The 14,329-nt window shown below is 36.2% G+C and overlaps 2 protein-coding genes across 2 annotated transcripts; one reads left to right on the plus strand and one right to left on the minus strand.

Annotated features, from left to right (window-relative positions):
- Window positions 1–507: 507 nt before the first annotated feature.
- Window positions 508–8,481, minus strand: dld (deltaD). The gene is made up of 14 exons (XM_083546022.1): window positions 8,330–8,481; window positions 7,588–7,663; window positions 7,398–7,477; window positions 7,229–7,297; window positions 7,053–7,122; window positions 6,634–6,734; window positions 6,389–6,532; window positions 6,125–6,226; window positions 5,383–5,573; window positions 3,249–3,419; window positions 2,253–2,442; window positions 2,027–2,164; window positions 1,291–1,380; window positions 508–1,135 (listed from the first exon to the last, which is right to left on the minus strand). The coding sequence occupies exons 1-14, from the start codon at window positions 8,366–8,368 to the stop codon at window positions 1,070–1,072; spliced, it is 1,527 nt and encodes a 508-aa protein (XP_083402148.1). The 5' UTR covers window positions 8,369–8,481; the 3' UTR covers window positions 508–1,069.
- Window positions 8,482–10,679: 2,198 nt separating this feature from the next.
- Window positions 10,680–11,626, plus strand: efcab10 (EF-hand calcium binding domain 10; the record flags this gene model as incomplete). The annotated part of the gene is made up of 3 exons (XM_083546046.1): window positions 10,680–10,899; window positions 11,188–11,352; window positions 11,532–11,626. The coding sequence occupies exons 1-3, from the start codon at window positions 10,797–10,799 to the stop codon at window positions 11,624–11,626; spliced, it is 363 nt and encodes a 120-aa protein (XP_083402172.1). The 5' UTR covers window positions 10,680–10,796.
- Between the last annotated feature and the right edge of the window lie 2,703 nt (window positions 11,627–14,329).

Genomic DNA, 14,329 nt, shown 5'->3' on the forward strand with positions numbered 1-14,329 from the left:
AGTACAATTATGGTATTTGTCTGGGAGGAGGGGGGAAAACCCTCTAAGCAAAAGAGTAAAAAAAAATAATTCAAGGTGAAATACCTACTAATCTGAGCAGGTATCAGGTAAAAAAAAAAAAACTAAGAGTTCTTAAAGATTTCCTATTTACAAACACTTATCCATATCAGTTCCAAAATTAAAAGTTTCATCTAATTAAAATAATTCACTAATGGAAAAAAGGTCATAATTAAATTCGACCAGATCCGCTCAACCATATAACATTTCCTTCCTTCTTCGTTCCAAACTCCACATGCAAAAACCTTTTGATTACGCTGAAAGTGACCTTTCCATGTGATCATTAAGCTCAGTTTGTTTGGAGTTTGTCTTAGCGCAGTAGCTGTAGTGTAGACTGGGGAAAAATTTTCCCCAGTAATTTTTTTATTTTATTTCAACTTTATAATAAATTAAAATAGATAAAAACTAGAACCTGATATTCCTAAAAAGACTATTAAACCGAACAACCCGTTCTTCGTTATTAATCATCTGATTAGAAAGGCATCTTTATTGACATTATACATATTCAGTACAATGAATATCTTTTTAAATCATAGCCGCAAAGAAGCTGGGGTCAAATCACTGGTTCAGACATGTAGTGCTTCTGGAGCAGAAAAGGTTCAAGTCCATGATAAAGGGCTTTGGACAAATCCAATAACATTTTTTGCATACTATACAGATTAAAAAATTATCACAGAAAATTTTTTCCATATTTTAACAATAAAATTTCTGTATGTATGCATACTGGACAGCTGTTTATGTGGAACTGCAGACAATCTCCATCGTGTTTTAGGATTCCTGCATTGTTTAAGATCGTTAACACCACAAATTCATTACACTCATATGGGATGTACACTCCTTCAGACCAGTGAGGAACAAATCCTTTTATTAGAACATTTAAATAACATACCAAATGGAATACCGTTTTACTTTAGATTTTTAATAATGTCTTTTCCTGAAAACTAAGGGTTCAGGAGGTCAAGCATGTGCACTTTGATGTACTGAAACCAATTATATACATGTGATTTGTAATTTAGAAATTAATAGCTTTTCCAAATGAAGCAGCAAGATTGGCTTCTCTGAAGGCCTCTGAAACAGTCTGAAAAGGAAGAAATTTTCAAGTCAACAAATCAGAAGAGGTCAGGTAAAAAAAAAATCACCTTATTTAACAGTTTTTCCCACGATAGTAGTACCCAGTAACATTTATGCAGTGTTTTGCAATTATGCATTTAAAGAAACCCCCCAAATACTTACAGGGTGGGCGTGGCAGACCCTCGCAACATCCTCACACGATGCTCCATATTCCATTGCAAGTGCAGCCTCATTGATCATCTCACCAGCTCCCTGCATATCAAAGTATTTTGTTTAAAAAAATAAAAAAAAAAGGCAGCCAAAAAATCAATATCTGTTGAAGTGTACATTATTTAGGGTGTAGTGTTTGGTCAGTTTTAATTAATAGTGCATTCCTTTTGTTAAATTTGTTTAGGCACATTGCACTTCTGTGTGGATGAAACATGCTGATCTGAGACCATAAGAATAAAGAATTCTCGTTTAATACCAGCAGTAAAACATGGTAACACTGCATTAAACTGCATGTTAGGAATCAAATCCATTACATTCAAGCTGCTAAACTGAACTATGAACAATAAGCAAAAATAAAGCAGACCGATTACATGCAGCCTCACAGAAATATCAATGGATTCATATACAAAATATTTTAAACTAGTTATTATTTAATTATCGTGTAATTGAGTGCTGGATGAGTGTGGCGATTGGTTGTCTGTTTTCTATGAACATACGGCACAAATTTGTCCAATGAGTGAAAAAACATGTACAAGCAGACAATCCCACAGCTAATGCCTCTTTGCTATAAAAATGTTTAATTTTTTTGTCCAGTGTAAAAGTAAAAAAAAAAAAAAAAAAAAAAAAAAAAAAAAAAAAAGGATCAATTATGTACTGAAATTAGCCACACAGTACTGCTGCTACTCACTGATCCAAGAATGTGTGCTCCCAGCATTCTGTCCGTCTCCTTGTGACTCAGGACCTTCACCAGGCCGTCTGTATCAGCATTAGTCTTTGCTCTGCTGTTAGCAGCAAAGGGAAATTTGCCAATTTTGTATGGGACGCCCTAAAGGAAACATGTTCAAAGAGGTAAAGAATGTTTAAATGATGCCAAAGGTTGGGGAGCTCATTAAAATGAAGGACAAAAATCCCACCTCTTCCTTAAGCTGCTCCTCATTCTTACCGATCCAAGCGACTTCAGGGTGTGTGTAGATGACAGACGGAACACAGTTGTAGTCTATATGAACGGCTCCTCCTGCCATTCCCTCAACACAAATTATACCTTCGTCTTCTGCTTTGTGTGCCAGCATGGGACCAGCCACCACATCACCAATGGCAAAAATACTGCATTCAGAAAAGCACACTGACTGAAAACAAGGACTTTTTGTTCTTAGTAATCAAATTATTCACAATCGGCACAGAAAATACTTACAATGCAAGTTTTACACACAAAAAAACAAGTAGAACTCAACACAGAGGCCTCCACAACCAAAAATCTACCCCTCCTTCTAACTAATTGCCCTGCTGTGACCTTAACCATTTTTGGATCGATTCCAAAATCTAATTAGTTCATTTGCATGCTTAGGAAAAGCTCAGATGGTTTGCACAAATGCATGGACATCCCTAAATTACAAACTGTGTAAGTGCAAAATGTAAACTGTGACCTTTACCACAATCAGTGTACAACATAATAGCATTGTAACATTACTTTTAAGACTGCTGACTCATCAATACACGATTAGACAATATAATAGGAAAATAAATAAATAGAAAATCTACCTACTCAGTGACAGAAATTGTAATTAACAGATTTATATGCATATTTACACACCTTAATGTCAGTGTTATTGGGCTCCAATATAAACCATACCATAAAATGTGTAGATGAGGATAAGAAACTTAAAATCTCAGTTGTAGTGAGACTGTAGCAAAAATAAATAAATTCATTAATTAATTAAAATTATCTAACAACCATAACAACTCTCAGTGCAATCTGTCTGTTCTTTAATAAAGAACTGCTTCAGATCATTTTGACTTCCTACTACCATGTTACACTGCAAGAACACATTGCATTAATCTACATATTTTCATCACTATTCTCTTGGTGACAAGAAAAATAATTAAATGTACTTTTAAATTAGTAATAATACCTGGGCACTTTGGTCTGGAAGCGGTTGTTGACTGGTATCCTGCCACGGTTGTCCAGCTCAATACCAACATTCTCAAGACCTAGGTCGCTTGTGTAAGGGCGCCGGCCGACACACACCAGGAGCACATCGCAAGTCAGCGTCTCGTTCTTGCCTCCTGCAGCAGCCTCCACTCTGCAAACAAAAAATACTGCAATGTTTTTCCCACACTAAAATTTCCCCAGTAAATATTACAATTTCACCATTATTCACATAGACATAACATGTATTATTAAAAGCAGATGGACTACAGTCAGTTCAATCTTGCTGAAGGAAAACTGTGTTCGGCTCAGAGCAAACAGTTCCTGCTGGAGACTAATGTACTCTCGAAGAAGTGATGCTGTAATTGTAAAACCTGTCATAACAGAGGAACATGCTCAGAATTAATCAGGGGTTCCCAACAGGAACAGGCAGGGTCGGTTTTAATCACTTATTTTATACTGCTCTAACTCTCTGCTTGAGCCTTGATAACACAGACTCTGAAACAAACTTGGCATAACAAAGCTTTTACCAAAACACTACATTAACATTATAGAATTGAAAAAATATTTAAGTGGTCTTTACTTGGAGCTTCAGAAAATTCATAATGTCCATTTGGGGCTGTTTAAACTAAATATATGGGAAGGCCTGTAGAACATCTTTTCAGCACGCTTGATATCTTTTGCTTTCACTTTTCTAACTGTACACTGTAGTGACGTATTGTCCAAATATCTGGTGTGACTTGTTTTTATTTATTATTTTTTTTTTTTTACAATTACCGTAATTTCCGGACTATAAGGCGCACCCTTATATAAGCCGAATTATATAATTTTGAATTTTACAAATATTTTTATTTTGAACATAAATAAGCCGCAAGTGTCTACACTAATGTACTTTACACAGGCTTTAACGAAAGACACGTTATACACTGTGTAACAGGTGAAATATGTTGCGCTTCTATTAGGAGCATAGCGGTATTTTGGGAAAAGACCGGCACTGCATACTTCAAGTATTACTGCACGTGTGTGTGGACCGAGGATTATGTGTTTATTATTTTCTGATGCTCATTTCTAAGTTTCTTTGACTAACTCATAACGCTGTTGCAAAAAAAAATTAAAAAGCACGAGTTTTGGAAACCTGTCTGTGCTTATATGATTTGTGTTGGAACTGGGGTTTTAGTGAGCTCTCCCTTCACCCTGACTCAACGCGCTACAACGGCTTGTATCTAAACAGTAGCCTACCAAGTAAGTCGTTGTTCACTGTCTTCCTCCTTCCTTTCACAACTACAGTGGTACCTTGACCTAAGAGTGCATTAATGTATGAGATTTCCGAGGTACGAGCGGTCACTCTGTCGATTGTTTTGCTTTGTTACGCGAGCAAAAAATTGAGGTACGAGACGCCGCTGCTAGATGGCGAAGCGAAGCCAGAAAGCGAAGATTGTGACGAAAATTAAGATAAGCAAAGAAGAAAAAGTAAAAATTTAAAAGTTTAGGGATACGTAGTGTACAGGCGTGATAGTAAAACACGAGTTTCCCCCCCACCTCTACCCCCCCCCTCCACACACACACACACGTTTTCGTTAGTTTAAGTCGTCTCATCTCCAAGGAAAATACACTGAATAAAACCTTATTATATCTTTACAATCTCTTTCTATTATGTTTTATACAAGATTTGTTATTTAGAAATGTATTTTCCAATTTAATAACATGAAACATAAAAACGGGGTGTCATTTTGAGGGTTGGAACGGATTAATGCCATTTTAAGTATTTTCAATATGGAAAACTGATTTGATGTGCGAGCAAATTGAGATACGAACTCGTCCACGGAACGAATTAAACTCGTAGGTCAAGGTACCACTGTATTTCTCTTTTGTATTTCTCTTTTGTCATCGTTGTGCGATGTTTTTTCTCCCGATGCCGTGCAGCTCAGAACACATGTGAAGTGCACTTTTTCGTTTCCGTTCGGAAATTTCATTGGTCTAATGTCGCTCAGTTTTTTGGCTTGAAGTTTGTGAAACAAAAAAAGTAGCAACTTATAGTCCGAAAAATACGGTATGCACTATTTTTTACTACAGTAGGAAAAAAGCAAAAAACATTCTAAATTGAAGTTCAAACTTACGCCACATCGATCTTGCCATCAGGCCTCCTGGTAGCACCCATAACTTTGGTAGTCAGCTTAAACTTCATGCCCTGTTTTTGCAAAATGCGCTGGAAATTCTTGGAGATCTCCATATCAATGCCCATCCCGCCAACATGGCCCAGAAATTCCACTGCTGTCACTTTGGAGCCCAGTCTGTGCCACACTGAACCCTGAAATGTATCAAATTTGGAATAGTGAGAAGTACACTTTATGATCACCTGCCTATTATTGTGATGGTCCTTCTTTTGCAGCCAAAATAGTCCTGACCCTACGGACATTAACAGCCTTAACTTCAGCTATTTGAGCGTCAGTATTTTATCTGTTGGTTTGGACCACACAGACCAGCCTTCGCTTCCCACATGCATCAATGGACCTTGGCCTCCATGACCCTGTCGCCGGTTCCCCACTATTCCTTCCACTAGACCACTGCAGACTGGGAACATCCCACAAGAGCTGCAGTTTTGGAGATGCTCTGACCCGGTCGTCTAGACATCACAATTTGGCCCTTGTCAAACTCACTCAGATCCTTACACTTGCCCATTTTTCCCCACTATTAACACATTAACTTCAAGGACAAATTGTTTGCTTGCTGCCTCATATATCCCACCCACTAACAGGTGCCATGATGTAGAGATAATCAGTGTTATACACGTCACCGGTCTTGATGTTATAAAGTCATAATGTTATGCCTGGTCGTTGTACTGTTGTCCTATTTACTCACCAGCTCCACTCCAATAACTCCAGCTCCAATAACAATGAGATTCTCTGGGACCTTCTTCAGGGACAGAGCTCCTGTAGAGGATACTATAGTGTCTTCATCAATCTGTGAACACAAAAGTTACTAATTTACATCAAACAAAAAAAAAAAAAACTTTTTAATCGTTAATGGAGTGTATTTTTTTAGAGGCTTGTGTATAAATGTTTCACTATTGAAAATGTGGATTTTTTTGGCAGAAAAAGCTGGATTAAATGTGTGAAAACACACCTCGATGCCTGGAAACGGAGTGACCTCTGATCCTGTAGCAATGAGGATGTTTTTGGTGTTGATGACTTGGTCACCACCATCAGCAGTCTTTGCAGTGACCTGATTTTTCCCAGTTACAGTTCCAAACCCGTTGACATGTGTAACCTTCAGAAGAAATAAACACCGCAGCAGTAGTAAGTAACAGCTCACTGTGCATGTCCTTTCGATTTGTGCTACTGTAGAACTGTTTACATTTACATACACACCTTATTCTGTTTAAACAAGTGTGCAATGCCTCCTGTCAAAGCTTTTACAGCCCCACTCTTCTGTGCCATCATCTTCTCCAAGTTTAGTGAAATTCCTTGGACTAAAATCAAAAAGAAAAAAATATCAATTATCTGCATTCAAAAACGGGCTTAAAATTCAAATGTTCATGTTAGATTCATGTCAATCTCTATTTTGGTAGGACAGATAACATGCCAGTTACTATATTACTGTAGAACCAGTTGATACTGAAAATCAGAACACATGGGATACATGTCTTAAAACACACAGTGATCATAGCACTATGCATAACTTGGTAAATAAAGAATGAAAACATTTGGCTCGAGTTACCAAGATGACATTATCACCACAGTATCTGCAGCTCTGATATGAAAAAATTTAAATGTGACACTGTACTTACTTTCAATACCTCTGCTTTCAAAATCCTTCCCATGTGCCAAGTCATACAGATAAGAGTTGTTTAACAAGGCCTTAAAAAAACAATGCAATTATCAGAAATTTGCTGCGAATAAATAAATGATGTTATGGCTGGTCCACTCAGGTAGTGGACCAGCCATAAAACATATAAACATATACCTTTGATGGGATGCAGCCCACGTTTAAGCAGGTGCCTCCAAGAGTGTCATTCTTTTCCACACACACTGTCTGCAGAAGGAAAGAAAAAGCGCTAATAATGATTAGGAGGAAAAAAATACCCCAGAAAAAAATCAATTTTGCCTTTACCAAGAACACTGACTTATATTACCTTGAAACCAAGCTGTGCAGCTTTGATGGCAGCGACATACCCTCCAGGCCCAGAGCCCACCACTGTGACGTCAGCATCAACTAGAAAAAAAACATCAGCTGAACTTGATGGCTTTCGGTAAAGGTAAACAAACATGACGGATTTCAGATGATGGCAGCACTGATTATCTAAAACACTTGAGTAGTCTTACTTGCAGCTTTGTCTGAATATGTTCTCAGAGGCAATGATGTGGCTCTGTGCAGTTTGCAAGGCAGGTGCTGGCCTCGCTGTTTGGGAAGAAAACAAACAACAAATAATTCAAGTAAAAAGGTGTTAATAAATATAGACATTTGATAAGTCAGGAGTATAAAGTACTCTGTGTTTATCACATTGTGTTACATGTGTTTAACCAACATTACAAAAAAAGAAAGAAAATGCCTGTGAAAGAAAAGTAAACAAAACAGGGTCCTAACATTTATGTAGACACATAACAAGCGAATGGCAGCATTTGGGGAAAATCTTTGCTATTTTCAACCAAACAACAAATCCACCAGAAACTAAGCAACCTGTACACTGTATTCAATATTAAGACTTAGGCGTGATAAGATAATAAGGCTGCTTGACCCTGTATACACAAAGTAGCTGGCGTTTTAAGCTGTGATTTAAATATAATTTCCTGGTCATTATTTACTTTAATGTATACAGTAAATGCTTTTCCTCGAAAGTAAGGATTTGACAAACACAGCCAAATTAAGTTACACACCTCACCCGGTACATTCAGTCTAAAGCTAAGCAACCTACGCTAATGTTACTTGTCAGGCTATAGAGCTAACTGGGCCTTAACGGTGGACAATTTGGGCAAAAAAAAAAGCGACTTCATGCTTGATTTCTGTCCATAAACAGTTGTATACGCATTCAGTGCAGCACGCTAGAGTTACATAGACAAGAGTTACCGATGCAAGGGTACGATAAAGCTGGTTCCAGCTCTGCATTTTGACAGTGTCCCGAAACAGTGCGGTTCACCTACAGCAGCCAGCACAGCCAAGGACTCCTTGTTTTACGCATGCGCACAAGCAAGTATGAGGGCGGGACCGCGCGAAGTATTTTGTCGCTTACTGATTACGTCAACTGCTCTCAAAGTAGAGTTAAAAAGTCACAAATACAACGATTTACACTTTTCTAGTTAAAATATCTTACTATGTTTTACTAAGTCCAAGATGGATTATTCCTCTACATTCATCACGAAAAATATACACTTTTAAAACACACTGGCAGCCTGTACCCTGAGTCAAACAGATCATTTTGGAGGGAAAATGTCAGATAAACATGTATTCATAAACCTATTTATGTATATTGGTAAATACTCAATTGTTTTATTTGCACCCAAACACAAACCTTGAATCAACCACAGGTACAATGAGGCCCTATTCCACTGCATCCTGCCTGAAGACGATCCCGTGAGCGTCCAACGAAGTGCATTGAAATTAAAAGCATATAAATGTATGACCTTAACATTACATCTAAATAAATGTGCTACTGTTATAGGTATAAGTGAATGTTCACTCCTATATTGTACTTTTATTATTATTAATTATCTTGTACCATACACATTTTTGGCAAATGATCAGACACTATCTGAGAATTTATTCAATGTTATTTTGAATAATTAATCGTCTATGAATTTAAAAAAAAGCAATTGCCAGAAGTGGCCCAGACTCTGCGACCAGATCCGGGAAAGTTATGTTAAACAAGAATAGGCCCAGTGCTTGACAGCACCTGTGCCAAAGTGAGCTGCAGGCCACACTCGACCCGGATAATACATGCCAATACCGTGTCTGAGCCGCAGACGCCGGATGTAGTTAGTAATCTATCAAACCACAATGCACCAAATGTTAAGGTGCAGTACAAAGTATAAGGAATAATAAAACATTTATATCAATAATATTTGCAATTATTGATATACATGTTTTGTATTAATAATATTTGCAATTATTGATATAAGACATTTATATCAATAATTGCAAATCGCATTCCCTATAGGGGAATACAGTATGTAATTATCTAAACAGTAGCATGTCATGTCTGACTTAACCATTTTTTAATCAACTTAATAAAAATAGATTACCCTAATGATGTAGTTTAATTAATTGACAAATTAAAAATAACTCTTGAAATGTTGTGCTGCTGTCACAGGTCACATTTCATTCATCAAGCACAAAAGAACAAAAATCTTATATTTATTTATTTAATTTCCTTTTAAAATTAATATAACCACTATAACTATTAGTATCATTTTACATGTACCACGAGGATACACAAATGCATACAATGTGTACCTTATTTGCTCTATAATTAAACTATTGCACATTAACACCACATTTTAGTCACTTTTCATAGCTATAGGGTAATTTAATTCAGTTTAACTTGTATAATACCCTTAAAACTTGACATTTTCCCAAAGTAGTTTTACAGCGATAAATAGTTTATACATGATACATTTATATATTATTGCCTCTAAGTTATCTGTTAGATGTTTATCCCCTATGAATGAGCCAATGGTGACAGTGGCAATGAAAAACTCCCTGATATCATATGAGAAAGAATTCTTGAGAGGAACCAGACTCAAAAGGAACCCATTTTGTCCTAATGTCCATTCATTATATTTCCATCTCTATTTGTTTATTTCAGTTACAGTCCAAATCCAACCTTATAGTTCTTGGGTTGCTCAGTAATTTTATGGATCTGTAGGGTGTTCATGTGAAACCCAATCTTAATCTGCACAGAGCGATCAACTGATGAGAGGGCGTGAATCAGGATTTTATTACATTGTTGTTGAGTTTAATTATTCAGTTGAAAATCCACCGTGTGTGATTTATGCTCCTGCCTTGATACCTGTAAGAACCTGCAGTATACACGATTGTGCAACACATTTGTTTTTCTTGTGTATATTTTTTATTCATGTAAAGAAATGCGAGATACAAACCTATTTCCACTGCACTCCTGTGATGACTATACATGTATTCACAATCAATAACACATGCAGGCATACACGCCAAAAAATACTGCGCGCATATTAGGGGATTTACTGTAGTCAGCAAGGGGCGCTGTAGCAGGTCTGTTTTTGTAAATTTCGCTAAAAACGTAAGTTTACATTTGTGTTTTTGGCATATGTAACGTGCATGTTAGAAAGGCGGGACTACTGACTTAGTCCGTAAGTTAAAGAAAGTAGAAAAAGCGGACGTGAAAAGCTTTCAGCGTGTATTTTCCAACGTTGCTTCCGGTTTGGTTACAGTAAAACCCCAAATATACGCGCACTACGTTTTGAAAGGACGCCGTATTGAACGCGCGCGCAGTTGGTATCTAAGCAACCACGCCAAACAAACCGGTGTCAGGCCCGAGCAGTGTTAATGAAGCGGCATCATGTCAACACCGCGGGAGGAAGAGGCTGCCCATTACCTCGAAAATCATAAAATATTAGAACTCATGAATAACTTAACTAGCATGCTCTTCTATTACAGACCAGGTGATCCACCTCTGACCTTCTCATATGGTGTCATGTCGCGCATCTGTAGCGTAAGAGTCATGTGTCAGATAGAGAGGGATCCGATCTCATTTTAATAAACTATTGTAACATAATAAACGGTTTAATAACCACAACGTGTGAATAGCAACACACTGATGTCTTGGTAGTGTTAACTTGAGAATTAAAATCAAAATCTTATGGGATTTCTGCATGTCTCATTGATCCATGGAATCATTTTACTATGTGTCATTGTTTGTTGTTTGTTTGTTTGTTTGTTTGTTTTTCCAGAACATCCAAAGGAATTCCTGATTACCCAACTTGAGCAAATGCAAGCATCAAAGCTTCAGGCCACAAGTTGCCCGTGTTTGTTTGATGATTCCAACCTTGATGCAGTGTGTGGTATCCTTGATCCTATAAACCAAGGGTTCATATCTTACAACCAATATAGAGAGGGTAAGGATGTCAGCTTGTATGCTAAAACTAACCAGAATATATATTTTACATATCTCCTTAAAACGAGTGATGGCTTTATAGATATTCGGTCCAGTGGTTGGGTTTTGCATGAAAATTTTATTTTTATGGTAGGATGATGTGTTGATAAAAATGATATGTATGTATGTGCATCTTTGTAGCAATGAAAACACTTGGTATCCATCACTTCAACGAATGTCCCGAGGGTCTAGGAAATGACAAAATATCACACGAGACATTCAAACGAGAAGCGTAAGTGTTTTGAATTGTTCAAACTGTAAGCTGTGCAGTTTTATTTATTTAGCTGGCCAATGGCTACATTATGTAATAATTTATATATATAATATATATAATAATAATGTATTAATAATAATATTAATAAATATAACATAATGTATTCTATTTTCATCACTTCCATGTTTAATAAATACAGCCAGAAAACCGGGATTCGCTAAATCTATATATTTTAAGCTGAATAAGTGCTTATGTGCTAGAGCAATAGATGTTTTGTTAAATTTGTTTATGATAATAGAAATAAGTATAATATTATAGTATAATTTCATGCTTTTTGTTTTTGAAGCATTGAGAAAATAATGATCTTTAAGAATTCTACTTGTATTTTTTTCCTTTTAGAAAGGAGTGCTTTCTGAAAACTGCAGCCACATTCCAGCTGTAGTTAATCAACCATATTTTGGAAACAAATGTGAAATATACAATCTCCAGCACCTGCTCATACAATGTTAATCTCTTTACTTTCAAGGCAAAAACCATTGAGACTTCAGATATTAAGACTAAGCTGTACCTGGGGTTTCAGGTTCAATTCTGATCCACTTTTACTATCTGTGTTTTTATGCATGATCTTATGTCTAGTCAGGTTTCCCACTCCAGATAATGCTAAATTGGCCTAGATGTGACTCAACTGACACAAGAGTGCGTGCGCCTGGTGTCCAGCAATTGAATTTCATGTCATTCAGGGTGTATTTCTGGCTCAGTCCTAGTTTTCCTGTGATAGGCCAATGATCCATATTTCCACATGCCTTCTTTTGGTTATATGTTTATAACGTATTTTAATAAAATGATATGTGTAACTGCTTTTCTGAAATATTTCCCACAGTTTTCCACTAGCAAACTCTGTCTGCTGATTTACAGTGTGTGAAAAGTTAAAAACAGTTCCAACTAACCAAAATATGACCTTTCTGACGTCGGTTAAGACTTGCAAGGACACACATTTTAATTGTATTCTTGTGTTAGTTTTTAAATGTGTAATTAAATGGATTAGGATTAAGTTAAAATAGGCCTATGCTGATTAACTAAAACTCACTAAAGCCTTTATATTTATTCTTCTACTTTGTTAATCATGTTCTGGATGATGTAGTATAATTATGTAGTAGTCATATAGCTGTTCTCTGTTGCTTAAACATAAATGGCATTTCTTTTGTGACGTAAGATTTTGATGAGAAATATATATACTGTTTCCTGAAAATGTGTTCATGTAAGTAAAGAAAGTGAAAGTAGGAGTGTTTATATTTTTGGCAACTATTCAGGTATGAATGCTGATGTTTTGCTTGATAACTGACTGGAAACCCTGTTTTTATTTACAGTAATAGTCTACTCTTCAAAAGTTATAAGAACTGTCTCACATTATTTAATTACAATTCATTTCAAAGGGCATTACAACATGGCAGATAAAACAAAACACATATGTCAATTAGGAAAGATTTGAAGAACAGTATTTGTGTTCTAGGTTGTCTCATTAATTATGGTTTAATTATGAGTAGGCAAATTAGCCAGGATTTCACTATGGTATGTTTTTCAATGTGTAATTTTCCCACAGTTACTATGGTATAACCATGTAGTATAGTATATTCCAAGTTAATTATTAAACAGATCAAAATTTTATTACTTGTTAAATTAACAAAAGAATATATGCGTTAAGCAGTGCAGCCAGGCATAACCTCGGGTAAACAATGTCTCCAGATTACCTGTATATGAAAAAGAAGGCAGTTGAAGGAGGGGAAAATAAGAAAGAGAGTTAGAGTGATAGATGTAATTAACAAAAAATGTGCGAATTTAATATACTTTTGAACTTGACTTAGGTTGTGCCAAGCTTTCCTACACTGTACAGCATATTTCAAGCCCTCTGGGGTTTACACTGTATGATCTGTCATACAAATGCAAAACACATGATGATGACACACATGGTTGTACTACCGTGTTAAAACCACATTTCACAATAGTTAAAACATTGTGAGTGTGTGTTTACTAATAATAATAACTCTTAAACAGAGTGTTCATTACATAATAGTGTTTCTTAGAAGCTTTTATTAGGAAAACTTTAAATAAACAGGTTCTAAGACTGTATGTTGATATCATCCAAGCCTGAGTGCCTGCTGAAATGCAATTAATAATGAAACAATCATTGGTTTATAGATTAATTCTGGATAATTCAATAGCCAAAACAGTGTCGAGATTTTATATATATATATATATATATATATGGCAGATGATATTATATAGTCTAAAAGAAATTACTTTCTGAAGAGGTCGAACAAGTTGCATTGTTTTCCAATTTTTTAAGTTTTCAAAAAAACGACCTTCAAAACTAACCATCTTTCGTTATGATAAGAAAATGTGTGTAAAATTGTAGTTTAAATTTAAAGTCATAACACAGTGACCGCACATTGCATGAGAATATCAATTGGTTTTGCTCCCACTATTATGGCATTGCGCTCTCACTCTCCTAGTCAGGAGGTGCAATGATCTGCTGTTGAATTCCTATGTTTTGACTTTAGGGTCACTGTGCCTTTGAGTTCACACAGAACTCAGAGAGCAACATTTTGCAGGTTTCCAGTCAAATATATCTATAATAAACAAGCCACCATGGGCCACATGGGATCACTGGTTGATAGCTTTAATTCTGGTATCTCCACATCCATGAGTTTAATACACAAATCCAAGT

The sequence above is a fragment of the Silurus aristotelis genome, assembly GCF_946808225.1.
Source record: "Silurus aristotelis genome assembly, chromosome: 7".
In the NCBI taxonomy this organism is placed as follows: Eukaryota; Metazoa; Chordata; class Actinopteri; order Siluriformes; family Siluridae; genus Silurus; species Silurus aristotelis.